Below are 12,329 nucleotides of genomic sequence, written 5' to 3' on the forward strand. Positions count from 1 at the left end.
AATCGCTATTCAAAAATCAATTCGCTTTCAACTACCAGTCTGAGAACTCAACACCATAGACAACCTCTATTCTGTGAATAATAACTTTTAAACATAACTATGGTACGTAGAACATTTTGAAATTCTTTTTCCAATCTTGCCTTATAATCTTAAACTGATACCCCAGACCTTTTAATCCTCAACCCCTTTGTACATCCTACTCTAAAATAACCAATAGCATAGACTCTATCTAAAATATTAGAACTATTGTGTTTTTTTCTAATATTGTAACTTAAAATTTTCAATGGTCGTAAAAGCTGAATCCAAACATTCTGATAATCATATTATTTTTGCAGAGCTACGCATTATGCGATCTTATATCAGTAGTATGATAAATGTAAATGAATATCATTACTATATGCAATCAAAATCAGATATTTATGAATGCATGAACTAAGGGCTTTGCTATTACCTGTGTCACTTGGATGTCATTGAAGATTTCCCTGTAGACAATATTGGTCACTCCATCTTTACCGTCCGCATCGGAAGTCTCGTCTAATATCTTAAGCCCATTTGGAGACGTGACCCTAGACATGGCCACATATAGTTGACCATGAGTAAACACAGGGCGGGGAAGATATAGAGCGACATTATTTAGGCTCTGCCCCTGGCTCTTGTTTATGGTCATGGCATAGCACAGCCTGATCGGGAATTGCCGACGGTTGAAAGTGAATGGATGGATGGTATCTGTGGGTGTTAGCTGAATCCTAGGAATCAAAACCTGCTCACCAACTTCTGTGCCAGTCATGATCTCAGCTTGAACAATCCTGCTACCTAGCCGGGTGACCATCATCCTTGTACCATTGCACAAACCTAGATCCTGGTTAAGATTGCGCAGCATCATAACTGGTGCCCCTACTTTCAAGCACAGCCGGTGATTCGGAAGTCCTGGAAATTCTAGTGAATTGAGATATTCAGGTGGGTAATGGCTGGTCCAATCATCAGCTGGTGTGGCCTCAAAATCGATGGAATCTGAGCTCAAATACTCCCTAGCATGTGATGGGATCTTAGAGAGTAGATAAGCGTTGATCTCATGTACGGTATTATTTGTCGGTGTCAAGACGGCTCTTTCCTTCAGGTACTCTTTGTTTCGGTAGTTCTGGAGGAAGTTTGGATATGCAGCATCTGCCAAAGCTTCATGTGGAGTTTCAGAGCGAGGTAGTAATAAGCTCTTGTCCACAAAAATCTGACTACCTTCTTCATGCTTTGATTTATATGATGACACTGTTTCCGCTTCCCCATTTCCTACTTGCAAGAGCCATTCTGCAAAGTCTTTGTCCTCCTGCCGCAGCCTCATGTTTATTGACAGTGAATAGACTCGTGCCATTTTCCAAATATACGACTTGCTAATGGACGCGAGAACCGTATCCGGACGTTTCCCGTGTGGGATGACCGGTAGAATTTGTCTAAAATCGCCCCCAAGAAGCACCGTCTTGCCACCAAAAGGCTTTGTGGCTGCCTCGGGATCTGCGTGCGATAACAAATCTCTGAGAGAACGGTCTAGTGTTTCAAACGTGTGTCTATGCGCCATCGGAGCCTCGTCCCATATTATTAGGTCCGCCTTGCATATTAATTCAGCCAAGCTAGACCCTTTGTGTATATTACACATCGAACTATCATCCAGTGCCAGTGGTAGTTTAAACCGTGAGTGGGCTGTTCTCCCACCTGGAAGAAGCAATGCCGCGATACCGGCGGTTGCAACCGGTATAACTACTTTGCCTACTGACCTGATCCGTGCGATGATGGTCCTGTACAGGTACGTTTTACCAGTTCCTCCTGGACCATACACAAAGAACAGTTGCCCTAATCCTTCTTCAACTGACTTGAGAACTGCATCATACACTGTGCGCTGATCCTGATTGAGGGCGCTAAACAACTCACGATGCGTTTCAGCCTCCTTCTTGACGTCGTAAAGTAACTCTTGCCGCAACTCCGGGTTGTTCAACTCTGATATTATGGATTTATCTGGCTTAGGCATCTCATCGTAGTCTTCTAACGTCTGGTTATGCTCTTTTAGATGTCTCTCGACCTCGATCAGAGTATACTGCTTCAACTGCTCGTCCTCTAATTCAAGCTCTGGAAATCGAAACTCCTTACGTTTCATGTAGAGTATGTCCTCAGCTAAAAACTTCCATGAATGCTCCCACAGCTTTAGAGGGCTTATAACCTGACAGTATACCAGTATAAGTACAAATAATCTTCTCAGCTGACGTCCAGTCGCCCAGTAAGATGGCTCTTCTATTGCTTCATGCCACTCTTTATCATCATTGAGTAAACCTCTGGCATAGCACGCGTCTTTGCACTTCTTGTAAAAGACCCCACCAACACTGCATAAATCATAATAGCTCCTAGGACCTCTCACAACATTTAACAATATCCTTAAGTAGTATCTATCTCCGGAGGTTGGACTGACATACACGACACGGCCAATAGCTTCTCCTTGTTGTCTTGGTGCCCATAGTTTCCCGGCTGACTGATATACGAACCTGGAGGGGAACTCAATGTATGTCAGCTCCCTAGCTTCCTCATATATCTCACACGCCTCAAAGAATGCAGTTAACATCGTCTTATCTATATTCTCCCGGCATAGCACCTCTGATAGGTCAGCAGATTCATCGTAGACCATCAAATGCTCCCCTGGTAGGTGTACTGGAAGCTTAACAACATTAGGCTGGTTATGGTGTATTGGGAAAGCAAATAATCTCCATGCACCTTCGCAAGCCGATATATAGCGGCATTCCAAAAACTTGTCAATCTCGTTGACCATACTTGTTTTTTTCTTTTCCTCCTGATTCACGATGCCTGCAGATTCCTTTTTCTGTAGGTGAGCAGTAGCACGATCAACGCCTTTGGTAATGTATTTAAATAGGTATTTGATTGCACTTGTCCTACAGCACCATTCAACGTTGATGTGGGCTTGGTATTTCTTCAGCAGAGCAAGATTATGAGGCACCACATATCGATGATCCAGTTTGATATCACCCTTGACAACAAACGACCCAGAATCACCCCTCCTCCTATATACCACGAATCCAGATTTGTCAATTCTTGTGTGATCCGAGAAAGGTTTTGGGAAACTCTTAGTGCACTCCCCTTTGTCCATGCACGGCGACCTGGGGCGTAACCTGCCACACGGACCATGTATCATATGCCGCTCAACCAAATCAAAGCCCTCCGGGTCAAGCTCTCTATCTGGAAACTCTGCCGAGATATATTCATCAATCATTGCAGCTGTAACCTCCTTTTTTACTCCTTTTAACCATAATAAGATATGGGCATGGGGCAAACCTCGCTTCTGAAATTCTATGGTGTAGACCACTGCAATAATCATAAGTTTAGTTAAAATGACTGGGGTAAACTATGTTTACTCATTAGATTAGAGATAAATCAACAATTTTCGAATCATATATTTACCATTATCGTTTTACTTTAGTAACCACTGTTATGGTGAAAAAATGGGGCATGAGTATTCGTAGTTAAATGGTGGTAATTTTAATTAGAATAAATACAATAAATAATAGAAGTCAACAACATATATCTATACATATTATAATTTTAATCAAAAATTTGTAGTAGTTTGGGGTAATACCTTTTTTTTAAATTTATTAGTGACCAATTAAATTAGTAGCTAAATTATATTCTTATCCTATTTTCACTGGGTGGCATTACATCAGTTTATGGTTTGTTCCATTGTATTTGCTATTCAACATATTCTGAAGACTACTATACTTATGTATGGAGTATTATTTTGTAATTTTGAAATCAAAATCACATTCTTTACCATTGAACTCTTTCCTTCTAAGAATCTCAAAGTTGCTTTTGTTGGGGTAGTTTTGATCACATATTTTAGTTCCGTATCAGTATTTAAACTATAACCGGGGGTTTTTTTTGGTTTTTTCGAATAAGTGAAATTATGTTATATGATTCTCAATAAATAGGTATTATAGGTGAATTTAACTCTGGTAAGGTTGTCTCAGTATATCAGTGTGAATTTTTAACCGGAATATATTTGAGATTAACTTGTACCTGCGGCCGGTTTAGGGAAGTAAACTCCGTTTTTGAATTCTGCCATCATTTCATCAAGCTTTAGCTTGAAGAGTCGACACTCGAGGTCAGGCCGGCTATTAGGGGAGTCACCTCCATATGCAGTAAGATGATTTTTGAGCTCCACCCAATTTGGGTTCGCGGTGACGGTGATGAAGAGATGAGGGTTCCCATACCAACGGCATATAGCCATTGCGTCTTGATATTTTTCAGCCATGTACCGAGGTCCAGCCGTGAAGGATGAAGGGAGGATGACCTTTTTACCAATTTGAGCCGGGTCAGCATCACCGGCTTCAACTGCGTCGCATACATTGTTGTATAGATCTGCCCGCAGCTTCTTTTGATTCAGACTGATGAACCGCAGTCTCTCTGTCTCTGTAGCCACATATGCGTCAACAATATACTGGTGCAGTAATCTTCCTCCCTTAATAATTGTCATTCCTTCTGAAGGTCTGGTCTGGATTTGATAAGCATAAAACTCTCGCATCGTCATGAATTCCCTCTTCACAGTGGAAGTTTCCGGCCCTTCGTATGGCAGTCGTTCGTTGTACCCAGTTTCCCCGTACGGAAACAACAATGGATACTGAAGACTCATCAGTAACGGGTGGAGATCACCTATTCTTTGCAGCTGCGAAGATTTAAGCTCGACCACAATGTCTCTTCCTACAGTTGTCGCAGATAAATCTCCAACCACCAGTCCACCGATCTCACTTGCGGAAGGAAGATCATACTGTCGGCCTCTGTTTGGATGACTGACTAATGTGATACTAAACTCGATTGTCCCAGTGGCGCGGAAGCGGTCGCGAGCATGTCTAAAGGTCCTGGCTAGGTGGTTGTTAGTGTCAAGCATCTCAATCAACTGGGCAATGATAGCATCATCGAGTTCTAGTGATGCAGAACCTTTGGTAATCGCTCTCTTTCTGTTCTCGATCTCGTTTTCGGTATCGAAAATATAGAGCTGCAAATACTGCGGATCGTTACCATCTTCGGGTAGCATGGAGCCAATTCTGTGAGTTATCTGGCCATGGACACGGAAGGTAAAAGGTCCTGGGGTTCCAGTAACGCTATGGTCAATATGGGCACCCATTGATGTGAATGCAAGCAGACTGTTTGCAACTCTGATGTGTGGTCTGAATTTTGGTGACTCCAACAGCTCTAGCAACGGTGACGGTGGCTCTCGAACCGGTGGAAGCCTCACACGCCCCTTCTGGCAGCATAGACTAAACTCTTTCTTCGACCGGTTGGTCCCACCGCCAACTGCTTCGGCGTTCCATAGTAATGCTTTACACGATGGGCATGACACCAAATCCCACTTGACACATGGTTTGATTTTCTTTTTACCTGAATTTTGATAGAGCAATGTCAGGCTAATTTCATGTACTGTAATATAGAACGCCAGACTACAGAGTTCAATAATCTTACGTTTAGCAGTTGTGGACACAGACGTGGATGACAGAGCTGCTCTCCTTTGTCTACGGATTGATAATCGCAATTGTCTGGCATTCCGAGTTGCTTCCGCATACGGAATCACGGGTGGGTTAGCATCGCTTGAGAATAACAGTGCTGCATGAGTTGCTGAATGTGTCAGTAGATACATAAACACATATATATCTATCTATGTAGAGGCAGGTTCTTATGCTATGTAGCTTATAAGATATACCCGTTGGAATGATTGGTCTGCCCACTCCCCGTTTCTTCATCGATTTGTTGTCAGCTACGGTATTCACAAATAGCGATCGTGTAAGCAATGCTGATATGTTAAATCGATAATGGTGACAATACAATATTGACTCACCAACTGTAGGTGACCTGTTCGTTTTTGTGGACCTAACCAGCATTCGGGACCGTCGTGATGACCGCGTTATATCTCCTCGTTGATCCCCTTATTCCAAAAAACAAAAAAAAAGAAAAACAAAAAGGACGATTATAAATGATATTAGTATAATACGCAAAATGGATGAGTTCAAACCAAGAGAGCAATGGACGCACCAGATCCATTGACCCCCATGCTTTCACAGACGTTTCCAATGCTTCCGTCAGCATCCAAACTTCTTTCGATGTTGATTCTTTGATCGCTGGTCTCGGCTTCGTTCACCATTGCGCTAGAGTATCTAACACAGAGCTTAGGGATCTAATATTTCTGAAACACAAATGTGACTGATTGTGGTGCTTGATACAATTATCAGTTACTAAAAATTCGTGTCTTAAGAGGACATTTATTAGCCTTAAATGAGTGTGTATTACTTTCCATATATATAGTCATATGGGAAGAATATTTATCCTATTAATTTCTATTTTATAAATTATAGAAAGATACTTAAAAAGAATGAATGCTATTAAGCAGGGAAATTAAGTCATGCTATTTAAAAATAAGAACTGGTAATATATCACAACTCTTATGATATAGCTAGGTGACGCTTGGAGGTGAGATAAGAAGTCGAAATATTTTAGATTTGAACATTATGGGACGCCAATTTGACACAAATAACTATGTATTTATATCCCATAATTTTATATCTATAGATATAGCTAACTGTTATATCCACCTATGATTACCTAATAAAGAATTCAAGCGACCTATACATCTAGGCGTTGATCTTAATCAAAGTAAATATTTGTTTTTTTTTTGTTAAAAATTTAAACTATTTGTTATACCTTACAGAACGTAAAATGACTTAATCTATTTGTTGAATATTTGTTGAAGCGTTGTTTAGTAGTCTTAGCTTATAAAGAGGACCACCGTCGCTATGTTTTAATCTATGAACGTTATACCTTATATCATTTGTTTTTTTTTTAAAATACTTGTTTTGGTGTGCTACTTTGTTTCGAATATCCAACTAATTTTTTAAAAGAATTAAAAAAAGGATTGTAGACTAAATTCAAATAACCGGAATTTTTTTTTTTTAGATAAAAAGGGAAACTGGTGATATTGATCCCATCTACAGATAGGACAATGACACACTCATTACACAAAACAGAAATATTAAAAAGACAACAAATCAAAACTACCAAGAACGAAAAAGGAAGGGGGAAAAAACAGTAATCCGGTTATAACTTGATCACCAAGCAACTCATGCAGTCGCGGAAACTGGGTTGAGACCAATGACCATGTCAAAGAACTCATACATGAGGTAAGCGTGAAAGCAGCCGGAGCAGACCGTATCGACTTCAGCTGGATGACAGTTAACGTCTGGCTTCATCTTCATGTACGTAGCAACATACTCGTCCTTCAGACGCAGGGGCAGATCACTTATGGACTTCTGGACCTTGACCCAGATTTTCTCAACGGAAGCAACTCCAACATCTTCAGATAACTCCGAGATGATTTTCTTACCTTCGTCAACCATTCCTAGGGCCATTCGAAGAAGGCCGTAGAGGTACGTTGCCTCCCTATGACTCCCATTAGATGCAATACGCAAGTGGTGAAGTCCAAGGGACTGGTTATCAAAGAGGAAATACTCACGGATTCCCTTGACATAATGAGCGGCAAGATTATCGGCTGCGAGAAGCTGCTCCATTAGTTTGCCATAGTTGTCAGCAAGGCGGGGTTGTTCCACCAAAGGGGATATGCACAGGGTTGTGGCGATGAGAGGATCATCAAGACCAAAGTTCATGCTCCTGCATGACAGCACAGTGTTAGCGTAGTCGGAGGAGGAGGCGGCACCGACCTTTGATATGATGACACGCAACATGTCATCGGGCAACGTATCGAGACGTGTTGGATTACGCTTGTTTGGCTCCATCGTTTCTTTGGGGAGTGTATAGGGGTTTAAGCTTTTGCTGTAATGGTGGTTAGTGTTTTACTCTGTTTTTTTTTTTTTTAATTTATTGGTTTGTCTTGTTCTTGTTATATATAAGGAATGTAGACGAAGGTATAAGGAGTTACGGTTTACAGTGATAGAGTGTAACGTATTTGCATTAACACATCCCACTACGCACTTGATTATACTTTATAATATTAAAGAGGGACGTTAGCGGTTCTGATATAATTTGGGGATGTTAATCATTTTTTTTGTATATTTATAATTCTGATTTTTGTAATTTTGTTCTCCAACCCCAAAAATTATTCATATTCAAAAATTCCCAAATATGAACGCTGTATGAATAGCATATTTCATCCACTCGAATAAAATCATGAAGAAAAAACCATCATGCTATCAGCTACAAATCAAACATGCTTATCTAATAGTAGGCAGAGCCTGAAATTATATTTTAAAATATTCAATATGATGGACATATTAAGATCTTGTTATGGTGACTTTAGTACATCTCTATAAATGATGGTATTATCTGCTCATATATACCTATTAAGATCATGTTATGGTTCATCTTCAATTAGTAAAAACGGGAAAAAAAAAACAAAAAAAAAATATGAAATGGTGACTTTAGTACATCTCTATAAATGATTGTATATCTACTCGAAGATGCTCTACTCTTTTTAATATAATCACCTCCACCATATTATTATCCTCTAAGTTTCGTAATGTTTATTTATATAACGAACCCCGTAAAAGATTACATGGAAATGAATTCATCCATGCCATTGAAGGTAATGTATCGAGAACACTTGTACAGTGATGATTACGTCGCATAATAAAGATTTAATGCAATATAGAATATATTTATAATACGAATCATTCTGCCACATAACAACGTAGGCTGAACAGTCCTGCCATATAACTACGTATACTGAACAGCGCGACGTGATCCAACTAATAAGATGCCAAAAATCCTATTAGCAAACCAATTAGAATAAAGTAAAAGAGAACAAAAGAAAAAAAAAACAATGGATGCAATGAATCCAAAATACTTGCACAGTGATAAGTCTTAAAATTTTAATTTCAATAACCCATATATATGGGAATATCCAAAGCAAACATCCAAATCAAATATCCAAAGCAAATTTCAAACACACGACAATTAAAGATACTGCATATGCATTATTAAATATGAGCGACTGAGCATAGTCTCATTCAACTCTCGCCTTCTTCACCCCAGCAGGTGATGCCATATCAGTACTCCCACGCGCCTTACCCCCTGTGATCACACCCCCATCCGATGGTGTCCCACCAGTCCCATCCCCATCTCCGTTTCCACCGGTGGACTGCTTTCCAGGCGATTTGTCATCATCATCACCATCGTCACCCCCCTATCCATTAATTCTGTTATACACACCTATGTTTGGATACAGCAAATTGGAATCGAGGAGTTGTAAGTGAGTATACTTACATTGTCATCGACGTCATCATTTGGCAGCCGACCATGGTCCTTATCTACACGCGTGATAGTGAAGGTCTTATGGTGTTCAGTGAAATTGTATGCAGTAACTCTCACTTGGAACGTGTATGTGTTTCCTTCCATTTCTGTGATGAACGGAGGTACCATTGAGTCTTCTGGATTCACTCCCTCTTCACCCTGTTAGTCATGATCACAGTTGTCAAACCCAGGTGCGTTTAGTAATCAACACAAATACGACGAACCAAACACATGCACGTATACAAAGTTACGTCATACCAGCATCTGTACAGCCTCACTTGCTCGAAGACTATGCAGCTTGGTCATCACACCATCAAACCAGACGAACGTGCCTTCGCCGGAATCATCAGATATCACCGTTTCCACACGATAGCTAAAATAGACAGCAGAACAGAATTCAAATTGCTTAAAAGAGATATAAACCAGCGTCTAAATTACTTATCAGAATGTAATTAGCTACAATAAAAACAATGCATACCGGAGAGTCCCAATAGCATGTGAGTTATCGCAACGTCCACACACCAAGGCAGATGAACTACGCTGCAGTTTCTTACTGCACTTAGAGCACGCAACATAACACCAACCCTTCTCTGCTTCCACACGAACAACCTTCCCAGTACACAGAAAATCAATTTCCTGCACCAATAATATAAGAGTCAGACATAAAGCGATTTATAAGTTTCAAAAAGGTGCAAACAAAACACTGAATATAAAACAAAACTAATCTTAATGGATGCCAGACTATCGTTACCTGGGACGCAGCAGTAACGACAAAATTGCTGAGCTCAGCAATAGTCATCTTCTCGACCTTTGCATACGACCTGAGCAGCGGAGCGGCTGACGGTAGACCCGTGTCTCTGGCGACCAATCTACAAAAAAAAAAAAGAAAAAAAAAAAAAAAGACAACACTGGTTAAATCTCCAACCGTGAACACATACAAACCCATGTGAAACCAAACAAAAACTTACTGATAGAAACGGGCGCTTCCTGCATCGGTCTGCTTATCGAAATACACATGTGTTCCAGATGTGGCATTGAGAAACAAACGACCTAAATGGATCATGAATTGTGTCAAATCAATTTGTACAAAACATGTAATAACATATGCACAAAAACACTTCACTACCTCCAACCAGTTTCGGGTTTATGCTGGTGGCAACAATGACCTTCGGATCATCACGCATTGACTCAAGTTGCATATGGAAAGCAACAGCCTGGGAGTCAAATAGGCTTAGAGTGACAGTGTCATCACTGCACAAATCGAAAATAGCACATCTGTTAAAATAATTGAAGACAGGGTAAAACAAAAAAATAATATGGCAACTACACACCATATTCAAATGAGCTACAGCTATATCAATCCAATACCTGTCCAGCCTGATAGTCACCATCACACGATTCTTTGCTTCAGGAGGATCAGTTACGGTACTCCTCACCCCAAGGATCTCCCCTATGATGTCTACATAAAGCCTACCAGATCATTAATCAATGTACATATTCATACAACATGAACTAACAGTGTGAAAAAAAAAAAAACCTTACCTGGTAAGTGACTGTTCGTGTTTGCCAGTCCATGCAACTCCGACTGGTTACGGAACCGGAAAGCTTCCGTGGGCAAAGGTGAAACCGGGTCGGACAATTCCTTAAAGGAGGTTGTTTCGCTGAACCGGATGTGGAGAGAAGAATCCGTAAGCCGGAAGTTCTGCGCACACCTAGCGACGTCAAAACCAGAAATCGAAAACATTGTACCGGCAATGAGTTGTTCCTGGTATCGTGGGAGACGGTTAGAGCTTATGCTTGCCTGCATAATAGTGCCCTGAATATGCAGAAAGAAGCATCAGACAATCATAGTATGAAAATAAACCAACACACACAAAACCAATGTAACTAATTTCAGTTTACGTCCAGTTCAACATACACACAACCCCATCAATAAAATACCTAATTACTCAATCGAGACAACAACCAAAAGGACACAACGAACAAAAAAAAAAAAAAAAAAAAAACACAGTAAAACTGAAGATTGCAACACTCAAACAACAAATCGTATGGAATGAACTTACATTGACGTCCACCAAAAGGAGGTCAGCCCACATGAGCTCGCCGCCACGTTTCACGTTTCTTGCTTCCCAGAACCGAAGGAGCCGCGCCTCAACGACGGCGGAGCACCGGCCGGATTTCAAATCTGAAAAGAAAACTTTCGTCATAGCCATTAGTCGAGAAGAGGATGAAGATTGTGAATTAGCAATGATAGGTATCAGAGAGATTAAGAGGTGAAGGAAAAAACAAAAGAGTAAGATAGGGACCTTTTATAGCACACACCAACGCTTGATCAGCGAAACCGAAGGGACCGCATTGAAGTCTCGAATTCAAGTCACACGGAGTAACTATGATGCGCAAGGAACGGATCCGTTACCGTTTCCGGTTCTTCACGAACGGCGCCGATAGAGTCATGGAGGACGAAGGAGAGATCCGATTAGGGCTATCGCTTACTCTGGTTCGAGCTGGGCCGGAAAAACGATCAATATAAGGAAAAGATGAGACAGAGCCCAATCACAAATCGCGAAGCCCATCAACTAATAGAATAAATGAAACGGTGCACTTCATATAACTGGACAGGTGTCGCCATGTCAGGGCTCGAATTTCTTAGGTGTCATCCTAGTTGTCACATTGGGAGAGAAACACTCTTCTTTATAGATATAGATTATTGTTTTCACCCTACATCTATACTACGAAACTGAGAAACTCACAATTATATTAAACTACACAATATAGAATTGGACAAACTCAAAATTATTTAAACTACATATATAGAATTAGACAAACTCCAAATTATATTAACTACTATAAAATATATGTTATATGTTAAGACAAAAATAATGGGATCCGGGCGGGCGTCGCGGATCATGATCTAGTTTGGATTTAAAATTTGAACCTTTTCGATAACCGAATCACTCAGTGACCCGAAATACCAAATTGAACCGATACAA

General features: G+C 40.5%; 3 protein-coding genes across 5 annotated transcripts; all 3 read right to left on the bottom strand.

Moving 5' to 3' along the window:
* Window positions 1-451: 451 nt before the first annotated feature.
* Window positions 452-6,181, bottom strand: LOC130506066 (uncharacterized; the record flags this gene model as incomplete). Its single annotated transcript, XM_057000677.1, has 5 exons — window positions 6,073-6,181; window positions 5,879-5,965; window positions 5,506-5,646; window positions 4,066-5,424; window positions 452-3,357 (listed from the first exon to the last, which is right to left on the bottom strand). Coding segments are annotated over exons 1-5 (4,602 nt in total), but the record flags the coding sequence as incomplete, so codon positions are not given.
* A 973-nt stretch (window positions 6,182-7,154) lies between these two features.
* Window positions 7,155-7,826, bottom strand: LOC130506067 (F-box protein At2g35280-like). Its single transcript, XM_057000679.1, has one exon. The coding sequence runs from the start codon at window positions 7,824-7,826 to the stop codon at window positions 7,155-7,157; it is 672 nt and encodes a 223-aa protein (XP_056856659.1).
* Window positions 7,827-8,904: 1,078 nt separating this feature from the next.
* On the bottom strand, window positions 8,905-11,793 carry LOC130506065 (uncharacterized). 3 transcript variants are annotated; one of them, XM_057000675.1, is made up of 10 exons: window positions 11,403-11,639; window positions 10,882-11,155; window positions 10,708-10,798; window positions 10,466-10,590; window positions 10,308-10,389; window positions 10,091-10,208; window positions 9,818-9,975; window positions 9,598-9,712; window positions 9,312-9,498; window positions 8,905-9,229 (listed from the first exon to the last, which is right to left on the bottom strand). In XM_057000675.1, exons 1-10 carry the CDS (start codon window positions 11,550-11,552, stop codon window positions 9,225-9,227), a joined length of 1,305 nt encoding a protein of 434 aa, XP_056856655.1. In that variant the 5' UTR covers window positions 11,553-11,639; the 3' UTR covers window positions 8,905-9,224. The 3 variants fall into 3 exon arrangements, with proteins under 3 accessions (XP_056856655.1, XP_056856656.1, XP_056856654.1); XM_057000676.1 differs by lacking the exon at window positions 8,905-9,229 and adding an exon at window positions 11,646-11,793 and having other exon boundaries at window positions 9,236-9,498; window positions 11,403-11,524; XM_057000674.1 differs by lacking the exon at window positions 8,905-9,229 and having other exon boundaries at window positions 9,236-9,498.
* Between the last annotated feature and the right edge of the window lie 536 nt (window positions 11,794-12,329).

This window comes from Raphanus sativus, unplaced genomic scaffold, assembly GCF_000801105.2.
Source record: "Raphanus sativus cultivar WK10039 unplaced genomic scaffold, ASM80110v3 Scaffold2854, whole genome shotgun sequence".
NCBI classification, from domain to species: domain Eukaryota; kingdom Viridiplantae; phylum Streptophyta; class Magnoliopsida; order Brassicales; family Brassicaceae; genus Raphanus; species Raphanus sativus.